Genomic DNA, 26,094 nt, shown 5'->3' on the forward strand with positions numbered 1-26,094 from the left:
TAAGTCTCAGGTATTATTAAACATGCTTTCATAGCATTTTTTCTCATGGTATGACCCTTAAGCAACATGTCTATATACCGTACATAAAGTAACTTCAATATTGTAGCCAGCTGCTGCTGTGTAGCTTTTTTTCTAAATACTGTGAAACAGACTCTAGTATTTCCGATCGATAAGCCAACAGTCCTTATCTTCTCTCCCCACCTCATCGACATAGCAGGCAAGGAGACCAGACACTATGTGTGATAATGAAGAGACATGATCAAAGAGGGTCTCTGACCGCACGCTGCCCCCAAGGCCCCCTTCCTTTGGGCCTGTGACAGATGAGCTCCTTGTTCGACACTGAAGTTACAGTTGCGGGCGAACCCTCCAGGAAGTTACGAGAGCACAAAAGCTCTTATGAGGCATGTGATTTAGGGAACACTGATTGCCAGAAATAGCAATGGCGCAAAGACGTCACACAGGAGTCCTTGTGCTGCCCCTTTCTCCCGCCATCTATTTCATTGGATATGTGTCAATTGTTTGTCATATATTTATCCACAATGATACACAGCAGAGAGAAAAAAAATACCCCAGTGCAGAGATAACCTCTGTTTTTATCCATTGATTTATGTGCTTTCCTCTGTGTTATTGAATGTCATTATATGGCCAGTAGGAATAACCAGACTGGGAAATATATCATCAAGGCTTTGGCTTGAAGCACAGTGAGACAAAAGATCTCAGGCCATTCATTCACACTCCATATGCCGCAGCATATGATGCTCTTATCGTGCACTGCAGAATGTATTTTATAGTTACTTATAATTCAGAGATAAAGGGAAGATGAATGCTATTCATTTTGTGTGACAACAAAAGGTTCACAGGTATTTATATCATACCTTATTCTAACAAGTACAGACAAGTCTATTACTGATACACAACGAGACTATTTAAATATTTTTTTTTTTATCATACCTCTGGGGGATTATGGTAGCAAATCCCATTTTTTCATGATTTATGGTGCATTTATATTACATCGCTCGTTTTTATATAGATGCTGTCACAATCTCATTGTTTCCCTTTGCGCAAAACAAACCAGGGTGACAGTTATTCATCTATTCTGAGCATGTGAAAATTTAAATGGTACACTTGATAATGCCCAGAGCTAAATCCACCGTACCACCTGTGACCACATTGCATACTTTCTTTTCCCTCGACTGAACACTTGCCATGTGTGAATGCGCCGTGGAGTCGCAATCCAGTTGTGCCAATGACAGCTGTAACCATGCCCAAGATTGCTTAGATTTCTGTGGTGTCCTGTCCGCCTCTGAGTGGGTGGGATGCCAATCCCACCATTCACATCAGATGCAATTATATAGGCTAAATTTAAACGTAGCTGTGAGGAGAGAGACCTAATGACTGACAGAAGGGGAAAGGCATTGTAATGTGAGCTCACCTGCATGGTGAGTAATGCTTGTCCTGTCACCGCCACCACCAGGAGAATTACAGAAAGATAAAGGGTGGTGAAGAATTCAGTACATGAAGATTTGCAAAGGTGCACACATTTCCTGCTAAATCCCACCACTGCTGCACCACCAACTCATAAATTCTTCATTAAATCGTGAGCATGACGTTGTTGGTAATGCATTGCCCAATTTTCCTGTTTATGACAATTTGTTTTTACTGAAAGCATTTCTGCGTATCCAATATACAATTTAGCACTCTGCAAACTGTGAGCATTTTGTCGTATCCAGCTTTCCGTGGCAAAACATGATAATTATTATTTTCCTCCTGAGGAGAAAAATATATTATTGGTATTAGGCCACTACATAGTTATATTACAATTGATGGTAAAATCAAAGAGGTCTCTAGCAACTGGAGAAAGGTATCTGTTAGCGTTCCCATTCCCATTTACTCAGTGTTGAGCTGGAGAAAGATGCTTTTTGCCCCATATGGGATAGTTATGACATTTACAGTACCAGCAGGTGAGGAACTGGATCATTATGCCAAACCTTGACCTTTTGGTTTAAAACTACACTGTTTCTTTAAAATTGCTTGGACCAACATTATATTTATACATTTATAGTTCATTTACAGTTTACTGTCACTCTTTTGCCTTTAAGGGTAGTGGCATATTGACAGATTGATTATCAGTTTTAAAATGTTTTTTGTCTGGATGTTGGACTGGGTCTGTGTGAATGCCTGGGGTCCTGTTTTCACCTGTAAATCAATTGTTTATTCAGCTTATTGTATTTTATTTTAAAGTTTTTTTATTCACTGGACATTTGCTTTTTCCTTCAAATCAATGCTGGTTAGACATGAAGTAAAGGCTGATTCTCTTTTTTTTGTTCTCTATCAGTATAAAGGTCAGGCCAATCTGCATGTGTTTGAGGACTGGTGTGGTTCATCTATCTCCCAGCTCAGGAAGAATCTTCATTTTCCTCTCTACCCACATGTAAGTTTTTCAGACACTATAAGAAAGAGTTTGATAGAACAATTAAGATGAACTTGCTTGTTTGAGTCTAGTCAGTATATTATTTTCAATATTTTTATCAACAAAACCCAAATGTTGGCCTAATATTTGCTTGTGGCAGTATGTTTTACAGCCAGAGCTAATATAATTTCTCTTCACAGTGTTTTGAAGCTGTCTGTTTATTCTTCTTAGAAGTCATTTTGAGGTGTGATTCTGTGAATTACTGTTAGTGCCTTGGGTTTAAGAGTGAATAGGCCTACAGATGCTTTTATATTTAATTCTTCCCCACAGACCAGGACCACAGTGAAGAAAATTGCAGTGGCTCCAAAGTGGAAGAATTATGGCCTTAGAGTCTTTGGATTCATTCATCCTTACAAAGATGGTTAGTGTATTTCATCAAGGTTTTTGTTTCATTACAGGGATTTCATCTATACAGTAGTTATTGTTTTAACAAACATGATTTATGAACCTTTGAAATATTATGGATTTGTTTTCATCATAATTCAAATCAAACACATGCTCATTTAATTTCTAATGCCTTCAAAAATGCACAATAATTTATGCAATTGCTGTGCATTGATATCCTTGTTCAGTAACTAAATCAATCTGTCCTATTGGTGGTGGTAACTAAATCAACCATTGGTTGAGGAGATCCCCCCCTTCTATGTAAAGCGCTTTGAGTGCCGAGAAAAGCACTATATAAATGTAATGAATTATTATTATTATTATTATTATCATTATTATTATTATTATTGTGTAAAAATAGTCTATACATACTATTGACACTTGGCTTGTCAATAGTATCTTGCTTTAAAATAGATGGACTGAATTTGATACTGTCATTCTAAAACATAGAATTTAGAGTCTTTTCTTCCATCAAAGAACCATGTGGTGGATTTTTGTTTTGTTTTGCCATCCTACATGATTCAGCTTGTATTAAACAGATGGCTTGACATTCAGCTGTAGCATTTTATGATATAACTTGGACTGCATTGGTCCCTCAGGGATCTCAAACCATTCAGGTCTGTAGACAGCATAGCAGATATAGATCATTATATTATCCAGCCTGATTGTTTTCACCTGATTTGTTCCACTGTTTCCACATTTATGGAAAGAGTCTTGTCATCTGTCCAAAGGACATTGTTTCAAAGCGCTTTCAAAAGTGAAACATCTGGTACATTACTTTATACCATATTGTTTGAAGTCATGAACACAGGCATTATTGAATTCTAAAGGTACTTTATCATCAGTAACTCTGAGTTATTTTTTATCGTAATAAAATGTGTTCTGTGTAAATAAAAAGGGTGAATAGAAACACATACTAGTAGTGATTCATGCCCAGTTCTAAAAGCTTCTCAAACCTTTATGCTGTACCATCACACACGTGCAATACATACACATTAAGTGCTGCTTTGTGTTCGAAGTGTTCCTCAAAGCAGGATTGACTGTGGTGTAAGAGATCTGAATATTTCCAAAGCTGACAGGATGTCTAAAGGCACACAGAAGCCATTATTTCAATGGATTCCCTGCAATCATCACATTTTGCACACTCTGCCTAACCTGATAAGAAAAAGCTGCTGTGAGGACTACTGTATGAGCCCTGATGTGTGCAGGCGTGCTCATGTTTGCAGGGGAAAAGTTATGAGACTTTGCTAAGTTTTCATTAGCAAATAACCAGGGTCGCTGAGTCAGGCTTTTGACTGTGGCACACAAGCTCACAAAACAATCAGATAAGGAAGAGCTACTGTCAATTTAAGGTATATAGCAGAGAACTACAGACAGCCAGAATAAAGCCTGCTGGGTGATAGACTGCTGTGAGATTCCTGTGACTGCCAAACAACATCTTATCAAAGGAAGCTTAGAAGTGAGAATCTGCGGGTCAGTCATAAGGTTATGCAGTACAACTCTGTAAATGATACATTATTTATTTCAGGGGATTTCCAGTTCGCCATAGCATCGGATGATAACTCTGAACTGTGGCTAAGCTCAGATGAGTGTCCACTCAATGCCCGGCTCCTGGTGTATGTGGGACAGGTGTGTATATGATGCATGGCTCCTAAATAAACCAGGCTGCACTTCTGAACAACTTCATAAAGGGCTGAGTTTATTTTTATCTGGTTTTTTTTTTTTTTTTTTTCTGACATAGGGGCAGGGAAAATTCAGAATTGAAGAATGACTAAATTTATGAGCGTGTAGCCTAATTTGAATTAAAGAAAGAGATTTTACAGAATTGTAATTGAAAAAACATAGGTAATCCTATATCTATCTATCTATCTATCTATCTATCTATCTATCTATCTATCTATCTATCTATCTATCTATCTATCTATCTATCTATCTATCTATCTATCTATCTATCAGTTTTAATTCACTTTTATTCTGCTTCCTAACATTCAAATTGCTAGTTAGCTTCCTCTTTAATACCTCAATTAAATTGTAATTTAAAACGCCCTCTCAATTCAATTCTGAATAGTACAAGCCTGGATATTGTGTCCTGTGTGTCTGTGCTGGAGATGAGTTACAGTCTCTGTTGTCTGTTGTCATATAGCACGGCTCAGAGTGGACAGCTCCAGGAGAGTTCAGCAAGTTCAGATCCCAAACTTCCAAACCTGTGCGGTGAGTGTCATACAACATATGTTTCCTGGATTTATCCTCATAATTAAATGCATATTAGGAGAGTATGACTAAAGGATTGTCTGCAACATGGAAAGGTACTTGCCAGCTCATTGCTTTATACAGCTATACAGTACGTTTAAATATGCTGTGCTCTGGATGAGCAGCAATGAGTGAGACAGGATGTTAAGATCACAGTTGTGGTTAGTGACACATTAACTTGTCATTTCTCCTCAAGATGAACACTGATGTTAATTTTTTTCATTTGTCACTGCTTTTATTATTTAGCAGAGGGTATGAACATGCATATTCATCACACATATCCCTGGTTTCACAAAAAAGGCTTAAGCCATTCCCAGACTAAAATGTATGTTTGAGCTTTTTTAACTGAAAGCAATTTGCACTGGCATATCTTAATACTGTATATGTCAGTGTCATTGTTTTGTCTCAAGATGCTCACCTGTAATGTTTTTATGGCACATTTATAAAAGCTACTCAAATGCCCTAATACTGGTTTAGTCTAAGCCCTGTCTGTGAAACCAGGCCACATATTTGTATTTGTAAATTGAGTTTAAATAACCTGAAAAACAGTCATGCCACCAAACTTTTTGAATGAGTGAAAACATTCAAGATATTTTCTGCCATTCCTTATCCATTCATTAAATCCAGGTGTATGAACCTTATATACTTTATGCCCATAATGATTTAAGACCGCACACGCTCAACTTCACTGTTAAATGAACAGGCATTAGGGGCAATTACTGTAACTGTAAGCGTGCTGCCGAATAGGTGTCTGCAGAGACAGTGTGATTGGGAATAACAAGGGGACACATTAAATAGTAGTTTGTCAGAGTGAAGTGTCATGTCGTCCGTTTTAATCGCCCTTGTCTCTCTTCTCCAGCCACCGCTGATTGGTGCAGAAGTCGAGCTTCGGTGTAAATAGTGTGTGCCTCTGAATTATTCATCAGCAGTGTCAGTCTAAAAGCAAGCGTGTACATGTTCCAGAATATTTTAGTGCCAATAAAAATGAGTATGCTTATTGGCACTCCAGAGGGAAAGGCAGAGAAGTGCCTCCTCTTTTCAGCGAGCTTTGACAATGGCCTGGCAACAGTTCAAACTGCCTCAAGAGTGTCTTTGATATCCTCTGCTTTTCTAGTTGAGGATGTCAGGATATAAACTTTTTTTGACTTCTGTTCAACTTGAGTTAGACGACTTTCTGTCTACGTGCCTCAGTTCACTGTTTGCTTTCATTTTGCCCTTCGATTGGGGCTTGTTAGTTTGGTGATAGACAGAGCAGAGTAGGCCAATGCGTCATATAGACTAATGAGGTGGATTTTAGAGAGCAAAAATGGCAAATGTCTGACAGGATAGTCTGGAATTCCCATAGTTGCTGGGCAAAATAGTGCACTAATGAACTACAGGGAAAAGTTTACAGAGCAAACAAGAGGTGAGACATGCCTGTCAATTGTGGATGACAGAAACTAGGAAGATGCTTTAAGAAATTAGCTTAATACATGCCCAAACATCTCCATATAATGTATTTCCACACAACCCCCCTGTCTCTCTCTCTCTCTCTCTCTCTCTCTCTATTTAATAAAATATACAGAAATATATAATTTTAATTTAAATATATAATATACATGAGACTCTGTCCTACTCTTATGTATATGTATAGTATTTTCATGTATTACTTACATAATAGAATGGAGTATATCTATTTTGCCCTCCACGGCTGAAGGAAAGAAAGGGCAGAGTAACTCAGAGTCTCAGATATTGCAACTGACATTTATGGCAATATGTCAGTTCTACAGGGCCAGCAGAGGTCAACCTCTCTTGACATTTTAGAAGTATCTGTCACAAGTGTGCTGGGAAATGTTAAAAGCAGTTTCAGTTCACTAAATATATAAATGGATCTATCATTTACATTGCCACTATAAATCCATCCATCCATCTGTCCGTCCATCCATCCGTCCATCCGTCCATCCATCCATCCATCCATCCATCCATCCATCCATCCATCCATCCATCCATCCGTCCATCCATCCATCCATCCATCCATCATATATACAAATTGCAACTATAAAAGTGCTAATGTGAATGTACAAGTACTAGAATTAAATGTTTATTTATTCATTTATTATTTTTTTATACAGTGTAGTCCAAAGACTCCATCCTAAATTTTCAAATATTGATGTGGTTTTATACTGTCTAATTCAATGGATCATATACTGTCATTCTCTGTTTTTCTGTATTCAGTTCAGGCAACTGTTGTTTTGCAAGCCTGTCCTGTCTGTTTGTTATCCGCTAATCTGTGCATAAATTACTTGATTACTTCCTAAAATGAACAAACAAGAAACAAACTTTACTCAAGAGGGAATTTGCATTTTAAAATACTTAGCAATCTCCCTTCTAAGGTTTTTTTTTAATTCAAATTTGTGTGCCAACACTCACTTTCATGTTACATTAGGTTTATGCAAATGTCTGGAGCATTCATTAATGAAGTCAGGATAGTGGGTGCTGTCATCAAAATGAGCTAGATAAATATTGGTTTTATTTATCTAGCTCATTTTGATGACAGCACCCACTACAGTGGGGAAAATGCATTGTGGAGCATGAGTGAGAGGTCTGAATTTAATACTTTTTTAAATTTATTAAATAGGCTGCCGTCGATGTGTAAATTTGTACCTGTTTAATTTGTCGCTTTGCCACAGGAGGTTGAGGTTAAACTTATCAGTTGGCTTAGAACAACCGAGACACTGCGTCATGCGTTTCTGAAGCAGGTGTGATATCACAGTCAGGTGATTTCACATGTGTGTTGACAGGGTATAAAAGGGCCCTTAGATAAAATCTTATTAGCTTCAGATTGTCTGAAGAAAGAAGTCCAGGCATGCCTTAGTATTACAGTATTGCAACGCAACCCAGAGTCTGCCAACAACTTCTTATGAAAGGGTACGAGGGAGAGCAGGTGAGGGCAAATTAACCAAATCAGGTGACAACAAGGATTGGGTTAAGACAATGGATAGCGGAGAACATGGGACATAGAAACACACAAAACAAAGCCATGTGTCCGCACAAAACATGACATCAGAACACTCAACCAATGAGAGTTATATTAAAAATGTCCTGGCTCTTCCAAGCTTTATAATGGGAGTGAATGGGTATATTTTTTTGGAAGACCATCAAAGCGCATCCATCCATGATAAAAGTGCTCCACACAGCTCTGGCGGGTTAATAAAGTCAGCCCTGTGCCAAATCGATGTGTCCGTATGGGCTGAAATATGTGCCACCAGAAACTGAATTTGAATCAATTATATTTGAATTTGAATTGCTGAACTTGAATAATTGCATTGAAAAACTGAATTTGAATCACATAATTTGAAATTGTATTGTTTAATTTGAATTATTGCTTTGAAAAACTGAATTTGAATTGTATAATTTGAAATTGAATTTATTTGTTTGGAACTGAAGTTTAATACAATTTGATCCTCAGTGAAAATTCAACTCTCTATATATCCTCACATTCAGTTCCCACAATTCAGATTCAGATCACCAAATTCAATTTCAAGTTACTGTGACAGACATCCGGGTAGTTGGAGGATGAAGGAAGAGCAATCGAGCGCAGATCGATAGATAGAGTTATCCCTTATATATATCTGCCTGAATCAGCTTGAAGCCTATAACTATATATATATATATATATATATATATATAGCAGGGTGTTCAAATACTTATTTTCCTCACTGTATATATATATATATATATATATATATATACAGTGAGGAAAATAAGTATTTGAACACCCTGCTATTTTGCAAGTTCTCCCACTTGGAAATCATGTAGGGGTCTGAAATTGTCATTGTAGGTGCATGTCCACTGTGAGAGACATAATCTAAAAAAAAAAATCCAGAAATCACAATATATGATTTTTTAACTATTTATTTGTATGATACAGCTGCAAATAAGTATTTGAACACCTGTCTATCAGCTAGAATTCTGACCCTCAAAGACCTGTTAGTCTGCCTTTAAAATGTCCACCTCCACTCCATTTATTATCCTAAATTAGATGCACCTGTTTGAGGTCGTTAGCTGCATAAAGACACCTGTCCACCCCATACAATCAGTAAGAATCCAACTACTAACATGGCCAAGACCAAAGAGCTGTCCAAAGACATTAGAGACAAAATTGTACACCTCCACAAGGCTGGAAAGGGCTACGGGGAAATTGCCAAGCAGCTTGGTGAAAAAAGGTCCACTGTTGGAGCAATCATTAGAAAATGGAAGAAGCTAAACATGACTGTCAATCTCCCTCGGACTGGGGCTCCATGCAAGATCTCACCTCGTGGGGTCTCAATGATCCTAAGAAAGGTGAGAAATCAGCCCAGAACTACACGGGAGGAGCTGGTCAATGACCTGAAAAGAGCTGGGACCACCGTTTCCAAGGTTACTGTTGGTAATACACTAAGACGTCATGGTTTGAAATCATGCATGGCACGGAAGGTTCCCCTGCTTAAACCAGCACATGTCAAGGCCCGTCTTAAAGGAGAAGTTCACTTTCAAAAAAACTTTTGCTGATAATTTACTCACCCCCATGTCATCCAAGATGTCCATGTCTTTCTTTCTTCAGTCGCAAAGAAATTAAGGTTTTTGATGAAAACATTCCAGGATTTCCCCCCATGTAATGGATTCTATTGGGACCCAAACGGTAGAAGGTCCAAATGACAGTTTAAGTGCAGCTTCAAAGGGCTTTAAACGATACCAGACGATGAATAAGGGTCTTATCTAGCGAAACGATCGGTCATTTCCAAAATAAATAAAAAAGTTTAAGTTTTATAAGCACAAATGTTCGCCTTGCTCTGTTCTGTGATGCGCGTTCGTGACGTCACGTAATACGCAATTACGTTGAAAAGGTCACGCTTGAAAAATTTCTGTCCTGAAGAAAATGTTCTTTTTGGCTTTTTAATATTAAAACACCCAGGATACGCACACGAAATGGGCATTTTAAACGATAAACTGACACAAATACATTTGAAAATGTGTATATGGTCCTCCTTCCGCACATTTGTAAACACGTCAAGCGTGACCTTTTCAACGTAATTGCGTATTACGTGACGTCTTCAACGCGCATCACAGAACAGAGCAAGGCGAGCGTTTGTGCTTATAAAACTTAAACTTTTTTATTTATTTTGGAAATGACCGATCGTTTCGCTAGATAAGACCCTTATTCATCGTCTGGTATCGTTTAAAGCCCTTTGAAGCTGCACTTAAACTGTCATTTGGACCTTCTACCGTTTGGGTCCCAATAGAATCCATTACATGGGGGGAAATCCTGGAATGTTTTCATCAAAAACCTTAATTTCTTTGCGACTGAAGAAAGAAAGACATGGACATCTTGGATGACATGGGGGTGAGTAAATTATCAGCAAAAGTTTTTTTGAAAGTGAACTTCTCCTTTAAGTTTGCCAATGACCATTTGGATGATCCAGAGGAGTCATGGGAGAAAGTCATGTGGTCAGATGAGACCAAAATAGAACTTTTTGGTCATAATTCCACTAAACGTGTTTGGAGGAAGAAGAATGATGAGTACCATCCCAAGAACACCATCCCTACTGTGAAGCATGGGGGTGGTAGCATCATGCTTTGGGGGTGTTTTTCTGCACATGGGACAGGGCGACTGCACTGTATTAAGGAGAGGATGACCGGGGCCATGTATTGCGAGATTTTGGGGAACAACCTCCTTCCCTCAGTTAGAGCATTGAAGATGGGTCGAGGCTGGGTCTTCCAACACGACAATGACCCGAAGCACACAGCCAGGATAACCAAGGAGTGGCTCTGTAAGAAGCATATCAAGGTTCTGCCGTGGCCTAGCCAGTCTCCAGACCTAAACCCAATAGAGAATCTTTGGAGGGAGCTCAAACTCCGTGTTTGCAGCGACAGCCCAGAAACCTGACTGATCTAGAGAAGATCTGTGTGGAGGAGTGGGCCAAAATCCCTCCTGCAGTGTGTGCAAACCTGGTGAAAAACTACAGGAAACGTTTGACCTCTGTAATTGCAAACAAAGGCTACTGTACCAAATATTAACATTGATTTTCTCAGGTGTTCAAATACTTATTTGCAGCTGTATCATACAAATAAATAGTTAAAAAATCATACATTGTGAATTCTGGATTTTTTTTTTAGATTATGTCTCTCACAGTGGACATGCACCTACGATGACAATTTCAGACCCCTCCATGATTTCTAAGTGGGAGAACTTGCAAAATAGCAGGGTGTTCAAATACTTATTTTCCTCACTGTATTTCAGCCCATATGTCTGGCCGTCTGCTGGAAGCTAGTTATTTTAGTTGATAAAGTTTTAAATATGGATATTTTTCTTACACGAACGCATCGCTTCACTTCAGAAGGCCTTTATTAACCTCCGGAGCTGCGTGACACCTGGCTCCCATCCCCCATTGAAAAGAGCCAGGTGGGAGCAGAGCTTCTTCACTGTGAAGCGGTCACAGTAAGCACAGCCAGCCCCCTCGAGTGCTGACAGAGCGCGCTCCGCTCCTAGACAGATGACACACAGCTCGTGTGTATCGTCCAGTGTGATAAATCTATCACACGACATGACACATCTCTTCAGTCTGCTAGTCATGTTTCTTTTTCTTTCTTCTAACCACTCACACACATAGATTTCACATGCACACACAAAAACCTAAAGACTAAGAAGATGATGATGCTTTAAAGTTCCACTTTAAAAGGGAACCCCACTACTGTAGTAGTGGAACCAGTGATCATACACTATATAGACCCTTTTACAGTTGGTAAACATGGTGACGTATTTGTGTGGGCAGGGCTTAGCTGGAGGCAGAAAGATCCCTCTGGCCGCTTCACTAACGCTAGTTTGCAAGTTTTGTTAGCTTGTTTTTTTAACAATGACTGGAGAAAATCCGATTTTGTCTTAATGTGCAAGGTCACTCACTGTCCAGGGCCGCGATTGTTATTTGCAAAAGTTAATTTTAACGGACAGAACCAGATGACCGTACACGCTCAGTCAATGGACGATCTGACAGGATTAACGATAACGCTACCTCCGGTTGAGTGGCCTGACTTCTACACCTACCCGATAGAGAAACCGAGGGTAAAGAGAAACTGAGGGCATATACATATATTTAGATGCCTATAACTATGTGCTGAATGGTCATGTAAAGACTTGTGTGGTACGATCCGCAGTTCTGCCTAGCCAGCACCAAGAAGACGACAATGGAAAGAGTGACACTATGGTGCAATTTTAATGATATGAATATTTTCTAGAAAAAAAAATTCTAGATACAGCATACTCATTTTTCATCGATTCTTGCACCCAACAACACAACAAGATGACATTTAATAATAAAAATAATAATTTAAGCTTCTTATTATGTAGCCGAATCTGTGCTGGTTTGTATTGGCCGCCTCCAGTTTTCCGTTTGTTTTGCCTCCAGCTAGCGCCGTGACGTAACTGTGACGTCGGCGCAAAAGGGGTCTATAACACCGTGTCCTAACCAGATAAGATATGCAATATGTTGTCTACTATGATAAGTTTGCCTTTGTGAGTTGACTGACATCTCAAACAAGCCTACTGTCTTGCTACAGCAGTCTGTTGAGAGTGTGTTCGTGTGGGTTTTGCCTGAATACACTCTTTCTTTATCTCTCCCATCACTCAGTCCTATTCAATTATTGAGCAGAACACTTTCAGATGGAGCCTGGCAATTAGTCAGCCAATTAAAACTCCATTCTGTACCCTCAAGCCTCTCTCAATTTATCCTATCTAGCCCTGATCTACTGGCTAGTCCTTTCTTTTGGAGTCTTCAATCCTTTATTGATTGAACTCTCAGTAGACATAAAAAAAAACATACTGCCATCCCTTAAAGAACAAAAAACAAACACACATAAATGTGTGTAATGCTTACTAATGCTCAGTTGTTAATTCGGTTGATTTGGTTTTGTGTGTGTGTGACCCTGGTATGTCTTCACAAATATAGTTATACCAGGAAATGTTAACCTTCTGGGGACATTTTGTGGTCCCTATTAGGAAACAAAGTAATAAATCATTCAGAAAGTTTTCTGTGATGGGTAGGTTTAGGGTAGGGTTAGTGTAGGGGGATAGAATATACAGTTTGTACAGAATAAAAAAAAATTTGTTTGTGTCTGTGTGTGTTCAAAAATACTTATTATGGAAATAATATGCTTTAAAAGAATTTACTTAAATGCAAAATTAATGTAATGTTACATTTATATTAAATAAAACTTAGGATTAAGATGATTGTCATACTTTAATGTCATTCAGATACTTTAATGCCTTTTTCTTTTATGTTATGTAGCCTATTTAAATACATTTTACACATTTGTATAAAAAGAAAATTGCACAGTTAAAACGTTAAGTATTTTACAAGTGCTTTAGTATATTTGTCAACACACAAATACTTATTTAAAACACGACATAAGATTTTTTAAATTCATGATTCATTTTCATTATTAATTTTAATTATTATAATGAAATTATTAATTCATTATTAATCATTTTTATTATAATGAAACAATACACAAAACAAACGGCGCGCACACAGCGCATTCACCATAGCCATGCTACAGCACAAAACACTTTCACATTAATACACTTTCCGCTGGATCAGCTCAGACTCTTTCCACTTGCTTGTCGATCACTCTTTCCACTTGCTTGTCGATCACTATTTCCACTTGCTGACGGCGTACGAGTCCTCAATCCTTCTCTCTCTCTCATCTCTCACTCCACAGTGGCTTATATCCGGTCTCTCCATGCCAATTACTGCAACAAGACACAGGTGTTCGTCATTTGCACTTGACCTACTTACTCCTTGCTCGTCTCCTTTCTCTCTCTCCCGTTACAGACCTCGCGGAAACACGCCCCCCTCGCCACAGTGTACTGAGTGTATTAAATACAGTCATGAAAGTCTCTTTAAAGGGGTCATATAATGGTACATACACTTTTACAAGTTTATTGTACTGAAATGTGTGTTGGCAGTGCCTGTACACAACCATCATAAAATGATAAAAATCCATCCAGTGTTTTTTTTTTTAAATCATCTTATATGGTTTCCCCCATCTCAAATCAAGCCGTTCGATTTTGTGACGTCACAAAATCGACGCCCCTCCCACGATTGTTGATTAACAGCAGCGTTTCAACACAGACCCGCCCTCGCTCGTGAGCGAGCTGTCAATCATAGCACGCGCGGACCGGCGCGGCCATTGTTGATATGCTGGAGCACTGTCTATGAGCAGAATGGCGTCTAAGCGATTGTGGTGTTCTGTTCTTGGGTGTAATAAGGAACATAGCAGTCATTTTGATGTTCCTAAATTCGAACCGTTGAAGACGCAGTGGCTGAGTTTTTTTTTCGAAGGGAATATTCCCCACGATCAATGTCAATGCTTTCATGTTTGCGCAAATCATTTCACACACCAGACTGCTTTACAAACGACAGTCAGTATAAAGCTGGTTTTGCTAAGAAGCTGCTCCTGAAAAAAGGATCGGTACCAACTATTCGTGTTCCTGCTGCACCTCCAGAAGAAGAAGTGAGTGTAACGTTTCATTAACCTTTATATTACTATTTATATTAATCTTTGCAAATCGCTTGCTGCACGCTTCACGATGAATGCTGCTGTTTACACTCAGGGTACATTACGGCATGTTTTCTATGTACAACGTTTTCTTACAATACTAATGAGAATTTTTAATTAAAGTATATTACAAACTTTTAATTTAGACCCAAAATAATCATATTAGCTTGTATAAAAATGGCATTATATGACCCCTTTAAGTACACTTTATGGCCTTTTATTTAATTGATATGACAAGTATAATTTAAAAAATAAACAATTTGTAAAGTCGTCATGAAACAGCTTGTCTGTCCACCCATGCTTTTTTCAATATTTTGTTCAGTTAGATTTTTTACCAGCCTCCTTGTTTTCATCAATTGTATTCTATAAATTAGCTTTTCCTCTGTGATTTCCTTGACTCTTGAAATGTTAACTTGAGATTTAAATTTGTGGTGGAAGAAAGTATAGTCCCACACAATAAAAACCTTGCGTCACACGGTGTATATTGTGATAACATCGTCTCTTGGACATGGCTACAACACACAATATTGTGAAGTGTACGTTCCCGTAAGAAAACTGAAGACTGATGTATAGAATAACTCACTTTGGAGAGGACTTTGTGCTTTGTAACTTTGGAGAACTTTTTCATCCTCAAACAGCAACATTGCACAATAAAAAAAGTTGCAAATGTAAAAAAGCATAATAGGACCCCTTTAAAACATAATGATTTAAAATGTATTAAGTAAAACATTTAATTTGACATTATTACAAAATGTTCTTTTTAAAAGTGTAATTAAGTGAGTTGAGAAACATAGTCATACTCTTTACACTTAAGTGTACTTTTACTTCAGTAATAATATAGTATCTGCAATTTTTTTTTTTAAATATACAGTAATTTTAAGATTTGAAGTACACTACAAGTGGACATTAATACAATTAAGCACACTTCCTTTTCACCAGAACTATCTTGTTTGAAAATCAAATGAAATTACACTGGCTAGCATAAATGGCTAAGGTTACTTCACTGCTAATATAGTTCTCTTTCAAACAATCGAGATAGACTATGGAAACACCAATCACAGCTCATGACAAGGAGCCCACCTCCTCCCTATATACACCTGTGATCCTCGGAAATGCATTCTTGTTCTCGTTCCCATGAAGACTTTCCTTCAGCACCTGGGCTGCGCTGCTTCAGTTCACAAACGTTCTCCTATCCTAGCTAACGCGTTATGGCGAGCTAAGGTTACAGGATAATCTGACTTACCATGTCTGTGTCCAAGGTCGCCGTGGAGAAAGGGATGGCAGGATGTGGATTTATGATCTCGGGCAGGGATCCGCATCCGATGTGTATCGCACGCATGGGTGTCAAGCATGCTCAGGCCGCGCTGGTGGATGCAGAGAGTTGCGTGCACTGTCGTGTAATGCCAGCCAGGATCTTGGAAAGAAGGCTTCGGGTGGCTGCATCTTCTAAAGACGATCCTGTTCTCTCTTCTGTCCCTCCTTCGGCAAAGGGGGTCCAACCCTCTCCCCTGTGGGATCTTTCTTTGTGGGGGGATATTATGGATTCAGAGTCCCCTGAGTTTACTCCGATTTTCGACCAGCAGCTGCTTGCGGAAGGCTTATATGCCGTTTTATGAAGGGATTGAAACGTTTGAGACCAGTGTCGAAGCGACTGGTCCCATCATGGGTCTTTAACCCCCTCCATTTTCTTTGGAGGAGCGGAAATTGCACACTTTGTGCACATTATGTAAACAGGACACAATCGTTCAGGAAGAATGATCAGTTATCCATTTCATTGGCCACTCAATATAAGGCTAAGTAGATCATTTCCCATTGGATGGTAGAGGTGATTAAATTGGCCTATACTTCTATGGTTCTTCATTCCCCAGCAGGCTTAAGGGCTCATTCTACAAGGAGTGTGAATGCATCTTGGACATTGTTTCAGGGGATTTTAATAGGAGATATTTGTGCAGCGGCAGGCTGGGCTTCCCCTCATACTGGTTTTCAGATGATCATCAGATTTTACTGTCTGGATATCACTGCACCATATGGCTTATGCAGTTCTCAATGTTGGCTCTTTAGAGAATTGAAAGGTTATCTTTCTTTCTTGCTGGGTCTGTTCGGCAGCTTCTGAAAGCATGCGTTATGGGAGATGGCTACTCTATATCATTCCAAAGTGAGATACCGAGCGATTGTTTGAAAGAGAACGTTAGGTTACTTGGGTAACCTCGGTTCTTTGAGAACAGGACGAGGTATCTCACCAAGCTTCCCTACTCGCATAACACGGGGGAAGAGCGTGCTTAGAATGCTGTTTCGAGGATATCATTTGTATATATAGGGAGGGGCTCCTTGTCATAAGCTGTGATTGGTCCGTCCTTCAGACAGACGTGGTGTAATTGGTGGTGGTCCAGCCTGGGTGCGTTTCCCATAGTGAGATACCTTGCTCTGTTCTCAGAGAAACCTGGGTTACGCAAGTAACCTAATGTTTTTCTAGTAGTTGAACAAGACTGTAGTGCTTCTTTGATGAGATAAGGCACCTTAGTGATTCTGTCATTAACAATGTACACATCCTCCAGTGCCTATGGTGCTTTGTGATTTTTTTTATTTTCATCTTTGCATCGGCCAATTTTTTTTCCCTTTCCTCATCTGGTCTCTCTCCATACCTCTCTGAGAGTGTCCCCTGCCCTCTCTTTCTTTCACTTTAATTCTCCTCCTTTTCCCTCCTCTCTCTCTCTCTCTCTCTCTGCAGTCTTATGTCCTCGCGTCGATACTACTTTGAGGTTTTGCACAAGCAAGATGACAGAGGTTCAGACCATGTGGAGGTGGGGGTGAGTACAGAGCCGGAGTTTGGAAAATTCTGGTAATTTACTGTAGATGTTGAAGTGTCCTCAATAAAACTTAAGTGAATGTGTCAATGAAACCTACTATGTGATAGTGTGTAGAAATTGTATATAAAACCTTTTTATTGATATTGTTTTATCCAGGACATCTTGCTACCTTTTAGTATATTTTCTTACCATTAGACTGTCCACCAAAGCTTTTATGTGCCCTTATGCTTCTATGGTTTTCTATGGTCTACCTCTTTTATTTATTGCATTATTTAAAGCTGAATAATAGAGAAGATGAGAAACATGGCAAATTAGTCAAGGAAATATTTTCCAAGGCTTGCGTCACTTAATACTGCAAAACACATACAGAGATGTTTTTGGTAATGGCCGAGTCAGAATTATTGCTGCAGTGCTAACCATGTAAAATTTTGTAAAAAAAAAATATATATATATAGTGTCTATATTCACAGCAAACAGGCATCTATCAGCCCACTTTTGTAACTCATTACCCATTTAAACATTTATAGATACTGCGTCTCAGATCATTACAATATCATTGAGTAGCATAACAGCCTCTTTGATAGCCTGATTATTTCCAGACTGCACCCAAAGGATGCAGAGTTTAGCCAGCGCATCTCAGTAATTTTATTATGCAGGAGAAGATAGAAAGTAGAAAACAAATAGAGAGAGAGAGAGAGAGAGAGAGAGAGAGAGAGAGAGAGAGAGAGAGAGAGAGAGAGAGAGCGCTGATAATGGAATAGAAAACAAATAGATTCAAATTGATTAGATAATTTTGTGTTCTTCCTGCTTGAGAGGGGCAAACTAAGTAAAGTAAAAACATAGCTAAGTAAAAACTAAGTAAAAACATACTTTGTATAAAATTAATATATTTTTAATACATAATTTAATACATTTCCATACAAGCCCCTTTGATAACAATGTTGTTGCTCCCTGTCTCTCTCCCCCTTCCATATAAATGTTATTTTTGTAGTTAACATTATTTAACATTATTTAATTTGTTTAACTATTTATCCCCTTTAATATTCCACACTTTTTTATTATATATGTATTTCTCCTAAACTAAATTTAGCTTTGTGTTAAATATGATTACCAAAATAGCAGGAAAGTGGAAATAAAATAACACGGAAGCGCGTGAAATTATCCACTATTAATCACATTTCATGTAAATGTGCTGGATGAGGCTGATGAGAGCTTGTGTTTATTGTCGATGAGACTCGCACACCAGCTCAGAACCAGCGCACGTTTCGCTGTTTAAAGTCTACGCAAGCATAGGCTATTGATCAATGCGTTTGAAACGCGACTGCAAATTCAGTTCACATTTTCTAATTTTACATGCGCAACATGTGACCATTCAAATGCTTAAAAATATAACGCATATTCTAAAGACGCTGCTCTTAGATACTGATTAATCACACGTCTTAGGCTAAATCATCAACTCATCTGATAAGAGTAGGCTACCCGACGGGTGACCCGCAAATTTTGCTCAAACGGGTGAAAAATATCCAGCTGTGTCGGATACGGGTGCGGGTCTGGTCGGACACGGGGGAAACACGGGTCTAAACACGGGTTTAAAACAATCACATGCAAACGTAAAAATATATGCATTTTTTTGGAACACATCTACAAAAATATACCTGTATTTCAAGTTGATAAAATAATTTAAAATCCACATCAGTTTATTTGTGCCCACGCGCCACGCCCTCCCAGGAATCTATAACGTTACCTAGGCTACTTTCACTTTTTAAAAAATTAATCATACCGCGCGCGCGCGATCTGCAGTCGTCGAGATGGATGCTGAGGAGTTGAAGAAAAGAATAGCTAGTGGAGATTGTAAAGTTGTCGACAATACGTCATCAATAATCAAGTCCAGTGTGTGGGAGAAATTTGGAGTTATCTGAAGAAAATATTGTGAAAGGCTTATTTGCTGCATGCATTTTCGTGTTGGATAGCCGCAGATGTGGAACTTCATCGCCAAGGAAGCACGCAGATAACTGTGGTAACAAAGCAGTTCTATCGAACAGTATTTTTCAAATGTAACACTGCTAAGTATGTGTGGTGTGACAAAATTGTCAGATGTAGGCTAGACGAAATTGCGTGGCATAGTGTTGTAGCCGCGTCTGTTCGATTGTTAAAATGTTATAAGGCTACTCAGTTTTGTGGTAGGCTAACGTTAGCCATGTTCTTCATGTACCGGCCTTTTTACAGCTTCGGCTGAAGTTGTCCTTGTGTTAATTGTCATGTAATAACTTCTGTATGACCTGGCAATAAACATTTTTGTAATTGTGTCTATAATGTGATTGGCTAAACTGATTTTTATTTCGGGTGCGGGTCGGGTGTCGGTTCTATTTTAAGCGGGTCGGGTCGGGTGCGGATTTTAATTAGTGCTGCTGTCGGAAAACGGGTCGGATGCGGTTTGAAGCACTGCGGGTACGGGCGGGTGCGGATTTACAAAATCGGACCCGTGCAGGTCTCTGGTCTACGCAAGCTATTGATCAATGCGTTTGAAACGCGACTGCAAATTCAGTTCACATTTTCTAATTTTACATGCGCAACATGTGACAATTCAAATGCTTAAAAATATAACGCATATTCTAAAGACGCTGCTCTTAGATACTGATTAATCACACGTTTTAGGCTAAATCATCAACTGGAATTATTCGGGATTAAATCAAACAAAAGGAGCATCATGTAAGCACAGCATCTCATGCCATGCATTGTAGATAGGCTACGTACACAGAAGCTAACTGCATTTTTAATATATCTTCCAAAAACAATGTTGACAGCAATAAGAACAAACTTTTCCATAAAGAGGTGATATTTCCGCTATAAATTGATTTCCAGGGGCATTTAAAAAAAAAAAACTTATTAAATAGTAGGCCTATGCATCATCAGCTAGGCCTATGTCAAGTTCTTAATTTTAATCGATCAATTCAGTTAGAATAAAAAGGCACTACTATATGGCTATTAGCCTACCAGTAAAATAAAATCAGTTTCAGCAAAATCCATCTTCGCACTGCAGATGTGGGACGTGCAGAAGCGGACTCTGAATGGCATTAGATGAGTCATTCCACGAAACCGGTATGATTTGAGTCCCTCTGACCTTTTTAAGTGTATTTTATCTATTGGGTCACCAACATTTATTTTTAAAAGCTTTTTGTATTAATTAAAATGTCTCCTTTAATAAAGTTTAAAAATAATGACATACATTTAGTTATATTAGAAATTATCTTGTTTTTTTCTTTCAGTTGACACCACCTACTTTGTCATGTCCCTCATGGCCTTCTATGAAAGTGTACTTGGGATATGAATAATAAAATTAGAAAAAAGTCCATACATTTTGCCATTCCCATGAATATATCTGTGCTTTTTTTGCTGGTAATGGTTTTTTGTTTTCCTAATTAAATTCATGATTATTAATTAAAATCGCATTATTTAGTTCCGTACCTCAGTAACCCCTAAACCCCGTTACACAAATCATTCTCCCCCCATAAAAATAATGAACAGATCCTTATGTGACAGACATCAATAACAGGAATTAACATCATATAAGTCTTCTGAACAACATTGTGTGCAGACACAGGCAAGTTACCACCTTCTTTTATAACTATAACTTATTTAGGATTGTGATATTATGGTTGTCAAGCTCAACGACTCAACCCTGTTACATCAAATAAAGATATAAATCTATTACTTGTGAAAATGATTTTTGTTATTTCAACAGTAGGCCTATACATGATTTCTTAATATCATGCATGCCATGTGCTCTCCTGTTATTCACTACATGTAGAGCAGTGGTCATTTTGAGCAAAAAATCACAACCCTGTCACACTCAACCCCTTTGCTTCTTTGCCACGAAGCGCGCGCACATGCAAAAAAACGCACAAACACACACACACGCATCAAAAGCACGGTCATATTCAGTCATTTTATAATGTTCTAATGTAGGTAGCCTACTTGTTTTTCCTGCAGTCAGGTCAATAAAACTCAGTTGCAATTGCAATTTATATCTGTTGTATTTCTTTGTTACACAATGAAATACAGTGCTTATAGAAAATCTTACAGTGAATTTGAGTAAAAAACAACTATTTATATATTAAGCTGTATTTGTCTCTTCAACCCCCTTACCCTAGTCTCAACCCCGTCACACCTACATTTTTATTAATTCTTTTTTAAGTTTATGAAAAAGTAATTTAATGTTTGTTGAACTCAGTCTGAAATGTTCAGAGCCATCATAAGAATACCAGGAGTTCAAATTCTGAAGTTAAGCCACATCTTTGGTCAAAAATGATGAGGTTGCTGTCACAAAAAGTGCCCATGTCAGGCTTTAATACAGAATAAGAGTGAAATTTTATGTAACTTTTATATTTGCAATTACTGAATTAGTGTGAGGGACATCTGATTTATAGGAAAATGTTGATTTCATTACAAATATATTTTATAATCATATTCAGAGAGCTCCTACAGTGTCCATAATGGGGTTGAAGACTAATAGTGCCCATATCTTAAAATAATGACCAATAATAATAGGGATTTGATGCCTGAGGTGGAAAAATGTTTTTCTGGAAGTTAAATATCATTAATGTTGTGGGGTGTTCAGAAAGTAGTAATACATTTTGGTAAAAAAAATAAAACAAGTCCAAATCGTACCGGTTTCGTGGAATGACTCAGCTTCTGTGTACGTATCTACAATGCATGGCATGAGATGTGTCTCAGCTGTGCTTACATGATGCTCCTTTTGTTTGATGTAATCCCGAATAATTCCAATTGATGATTTAGCCTAAAAGGTGTGATTAATCAGTAGGCCTATCTAATAGAACCATCTTTGGAATATGCGTTATATTTTTAAGCATTTGAACTGTCACATCTTGCGCATGTAAAATTAGAAAATGTGAACTGAATTTGCAGTCGCGTTTCAAACGCATTGATCAATAGCCTATGCTTGCGTAGACTTTAAACAGTGAAATGTGCGCTGGTTCTGAGCTGGTGTGCGAGTCTCATCGACAATAAACACAAGCTCTCATCAGCCTCATCCAGCACATTTACATGAAATGTGATTAATAGTGGATAATTTCACGCACTTCCATGTCAAAGAGTCTGCGGCTTCTGTTCATGTGTGCCAAGACATTTTAGAAATCTGGCTGATATTTTATGGCCATGTCCGGAAAAAAGAGTAGGCCTATGTATGGTAAACCTATATACAGTTAGGGTGATATTAAAGGACATAAACCGTGATATAAAATTTTGGCCATATTGGCTCTAAGTCATTCATTCCCTGTTACACAGGCACATCCCTCCAGGCACATCCACAAACCTCTTACGTTTGGTTTGGTCACACCATAAAGTGTCACTGTGGCCTCAAAGCTTCAGCACTGCCACTCTGAGCTCGACTGTCGTAAACCCCCCCCCCCCCCCATTAGCATACAGAGGAAGAAATATAGAAATAAATAAATAAATGTAGACATTAATACATATATACATAAATAAATGTGAAAATAAATAAAAGTGGAAATAAATAAATAAATGAAAAAAAGTGGGGAAAAAATACAATTATACACAAATAAGGAAATAAAAGTATAAATACTTTGTATATTTATTTATTTATATATTTATTTATTTATTTATTTAGTCAGGTTTGGCATTCCATACTTCTCATGTTGCTGTTTTCATAGCAATGCATTTTTTGTAGTATTCCTCATTTTTAAATCACTTTGGATAAAAGCATCTGCTGAATGAATAAATCTAACGTATAATCAATAATGGCTAAAGAACAAAAGTGAATTTATAAATGTTTCAGGTTCATAAATCTTTCTCATCTCTGCATATTATGATGCTTCTTAGAATAGCAGCCTCATTTGTAAACTTAATTCATGACCCCTAGATCACTTTGTTGCTTTATGATATAATATTTAGATAAATTAATAAGAATGTAGAACTTAATCTAATGTCAGTCGAACAAAAGAACAAAGTAGACAACTGATTAATTCAGTTGGTTTGACCCTTTTATTTCACACAATTGACTGGACAATCAGAACAGAGTACAGATAGTGGAGCTGTTAATTGGAAAGAAAGGATTTGGTGTCATTGTCTATAGATTTTTCACTTCTGCTCAAAGACTGTCAGCTGAATTGTTACGTCTTTCCTGCTAGTCTTAGAGACATTTTTTTTATTTTTTTTTATCTTTAACTCAGAGCCATAGAGAGAAAGAGTTGCGACACTCTTTGATGTCGCCGCTATGGCTGTCACATGGTTCATGTAAGCCCCAATAGTTCCAAAACATACGCTGGCTGTCATGTTCTTCTATGGGACAGACAGCAGCGATTGCATTATTGAACGGTAAATATAAAATAAAACACACACCCAAGTACTTTTTCAGCTGTTATTGCATTTTGTTAATGTCAGTTTTGCATTTGGAGATAAGTTTTAGGCTATATTTTTGGAGGGAAAAGCTTAGTGTTCATGTTCGCATGGGTAGTAGCACTGGCTTTAGCGGCTCTAACTTAACTTTTCCATATCATTCATCTGATGATAGACATCTCATGATATTTATTTTAGCACAACTGGGCTGTATTAGGCTATTGATTCCCGTGATTTTGTTTATAAATTTGGATTCAGCCATTAGACCTTGTACCTTCGTGATCACGCAAAGAGGTCTGCCGTGGCGGTCCGTTCAGAAATCGCTTAGAAGCTAGCTCACTTCTTCTGATGAAAGTGGCCGCCCCCAGGACCACAACGTGAAACATTATCATGTTAAGAGAATATTATTTTAAGATTAAGCCATACACGTTATCAAAACTATAACAGATTAAAAACGAATGTAAGCATGGCTGATACAAATGAAGGTTTTCAAATAAAATATTTTTTATTAAACAATGACAGACAACAAAAATGTGTGCTTGTGTGAGTGTGTGTGAACAAGAAAAACAAAAACCAGGGGCAGGTAATCCATGAAACAGACAGGACTGGTGATGGCCATAACAATCCTAGAGGTCCAGCATTGTTCTCACAAGCCGCTTCACTCAAGACAATAAAACATAATGAAAAGTTAGTATATCCCAAAAAATTTAATTAAATAAAAGTTGCTATAAAGGTGGCAGCGATTCATTACCGAACTCTTACTGTCACAGCTGACGAAGTCGCGCTAGCTAACTAGCTAGCAGGCAGTGCTTGAAAATTGGTTGAAACAACCAACATAAAATATAAATAATTACGCTGTGCATGTACAAATGAAGACCAGTATAAGCATCGCAAAGGGCCTCTGAAACAATATAGACAGTTGACAATTCAAAAGTGGTCGATATTTCAGCAACTTAACTCTGGAACAACTCGACGCGCAGCAATGTAAGTGAATGGTGTCCAACGCCCAAATGACAGTGTTTGGAACTATTCCGATCTTCAAATCCCGGAAGTAGGCGGTTAAAAGCGCCGCCATTTTTTACAACGGAGGTCTATGGGAGTGTCGCAACTCTTTTCTCTCTATGGCTCTGCTTTAACTCACTTATCTACTCACAATGCTAATGTGACCATAAAAAAGCTGTCACTCCTGCACAACTTTTTATCACTTATTATTATTATTTTTTTCACCCAAATCCGCACTGCACAACTTTCAGTGCCTGGAGGCAAAGAAGGCCCAAGATGACGCATCTGTGTTTCACATCTTATTTAATGTTCACTGCAGAGCGAATAGGATGTTCAAAGACATGAGAGGAGCCCAATGAATAAATTCATTGAACTTGGAGGTATTCTCAGCTAGAGGGTCAACAGGGACCAGACACCAAAAAGCAAAAACAGCTAATTATCTGTGGCAAACACAGAAATTCATTTATTAACAAAAGTGCAGTGAGCTAGACTGTCGAGTTGACTCGAGATGCTTTAGATGTTCTATGTTTTTAGGCTCACTGCAACGTTAAGATTCCCCTTTCCCCCCAGTTTCAGCTATTAAATCAGAAAAGGTAGGATAACCTCTGTGATGTGCATATGTGCTTAAACTTTTCATGGTTGCTTTGAGAGTTATTCTGAGGCTGATTAGCATTTTAACAGAATCCCCAGGCTTTGTAAGGACAAAGAGATCTAATAAAGCCTGTCTGATGTAGTCTGACCAGAAACTATCCAATATGACATTTGCAGGAGGAACTATTATGGATGGTGCTGCCACTCAACAGTGAATGGGCTCAATTTTATTCATCGTCAATACAAAGGAGAAATAAATATGTAGCTGATGCAAGATGTGCAACATTATGCAAGCTTTGCTTTGAGACTGTCTTTAACTGAACACAGTTATTTGTGTACTGTATTTTTTAACCTTTGTTAACGTTAGTTAATAATAATACAATGTTCATTTTTAGTTAATGTTACAGTAGCTCAGGTCCATTGAATAATATTTACAGTTATAGCTTTTGATTTTAGTAATGTATTCGTACATGTTGAAATTAACATGAACCAAGAAAAATAAGTGTTTTTTGTTGTTAGTTCATGTTAACTAATGTAGTTAACTAATTTTGACAAATGGAACCTTATTCTAAAGTGTTACTAAAGATTTTTTTAGTTATATAGACAGTGATAAAGGACAGTGTTGGCTGCCTATCTCCTTGA

General features: G+C 38.0%; 1 protein-coding gene across 1 annotated transcript in view; it reads left to right on the forward strand.

Annotated features, from left to right (window-relative positions):
* b4galnt4b (beta-1,4-N-acetyl-galactosaminyl transferase 4b) overlaps window positions 1-26,094 on the forward strand; it is a 121,416-nt gene that overhangs the window by 72,174 nt on the left and 23,148 nt on the right. Inside the window, exons 5-9 of the mRNA XM_084108491.1 lie at window positions 2,336-2,431; window positions 2,741-2,831; window positions 4,383-4,483; window positions 4,998-5,065; window positions 17,406-17,484. Coding sequence (XP_083964617.1) covers window positions 2,336-2,431; window positions 2,741-2,831; window positions 4,383-4,483; window positions 4,998-5,065; window positions 17,406-17,484 — 435 coding nt within the window. The remainder of the gene's footprint in view (window positions 1-2,335; window positions 2,432-2,740; window positions 2,832-4,382; window positions 4,484-4,997; window positions 5,066-17,405; window positions 17,485-26,094) is intronic.

Source organism: Abramis brama (assembly GCF_963993115.1).
Source record: "Abramis brama genome assembly, chromosome: 3".
NCBI lineage: Eukaryota > Metazoa > Chordata > Actinopteri > Cypriniformes > Leuciscidae > Abramis > Abramis brama.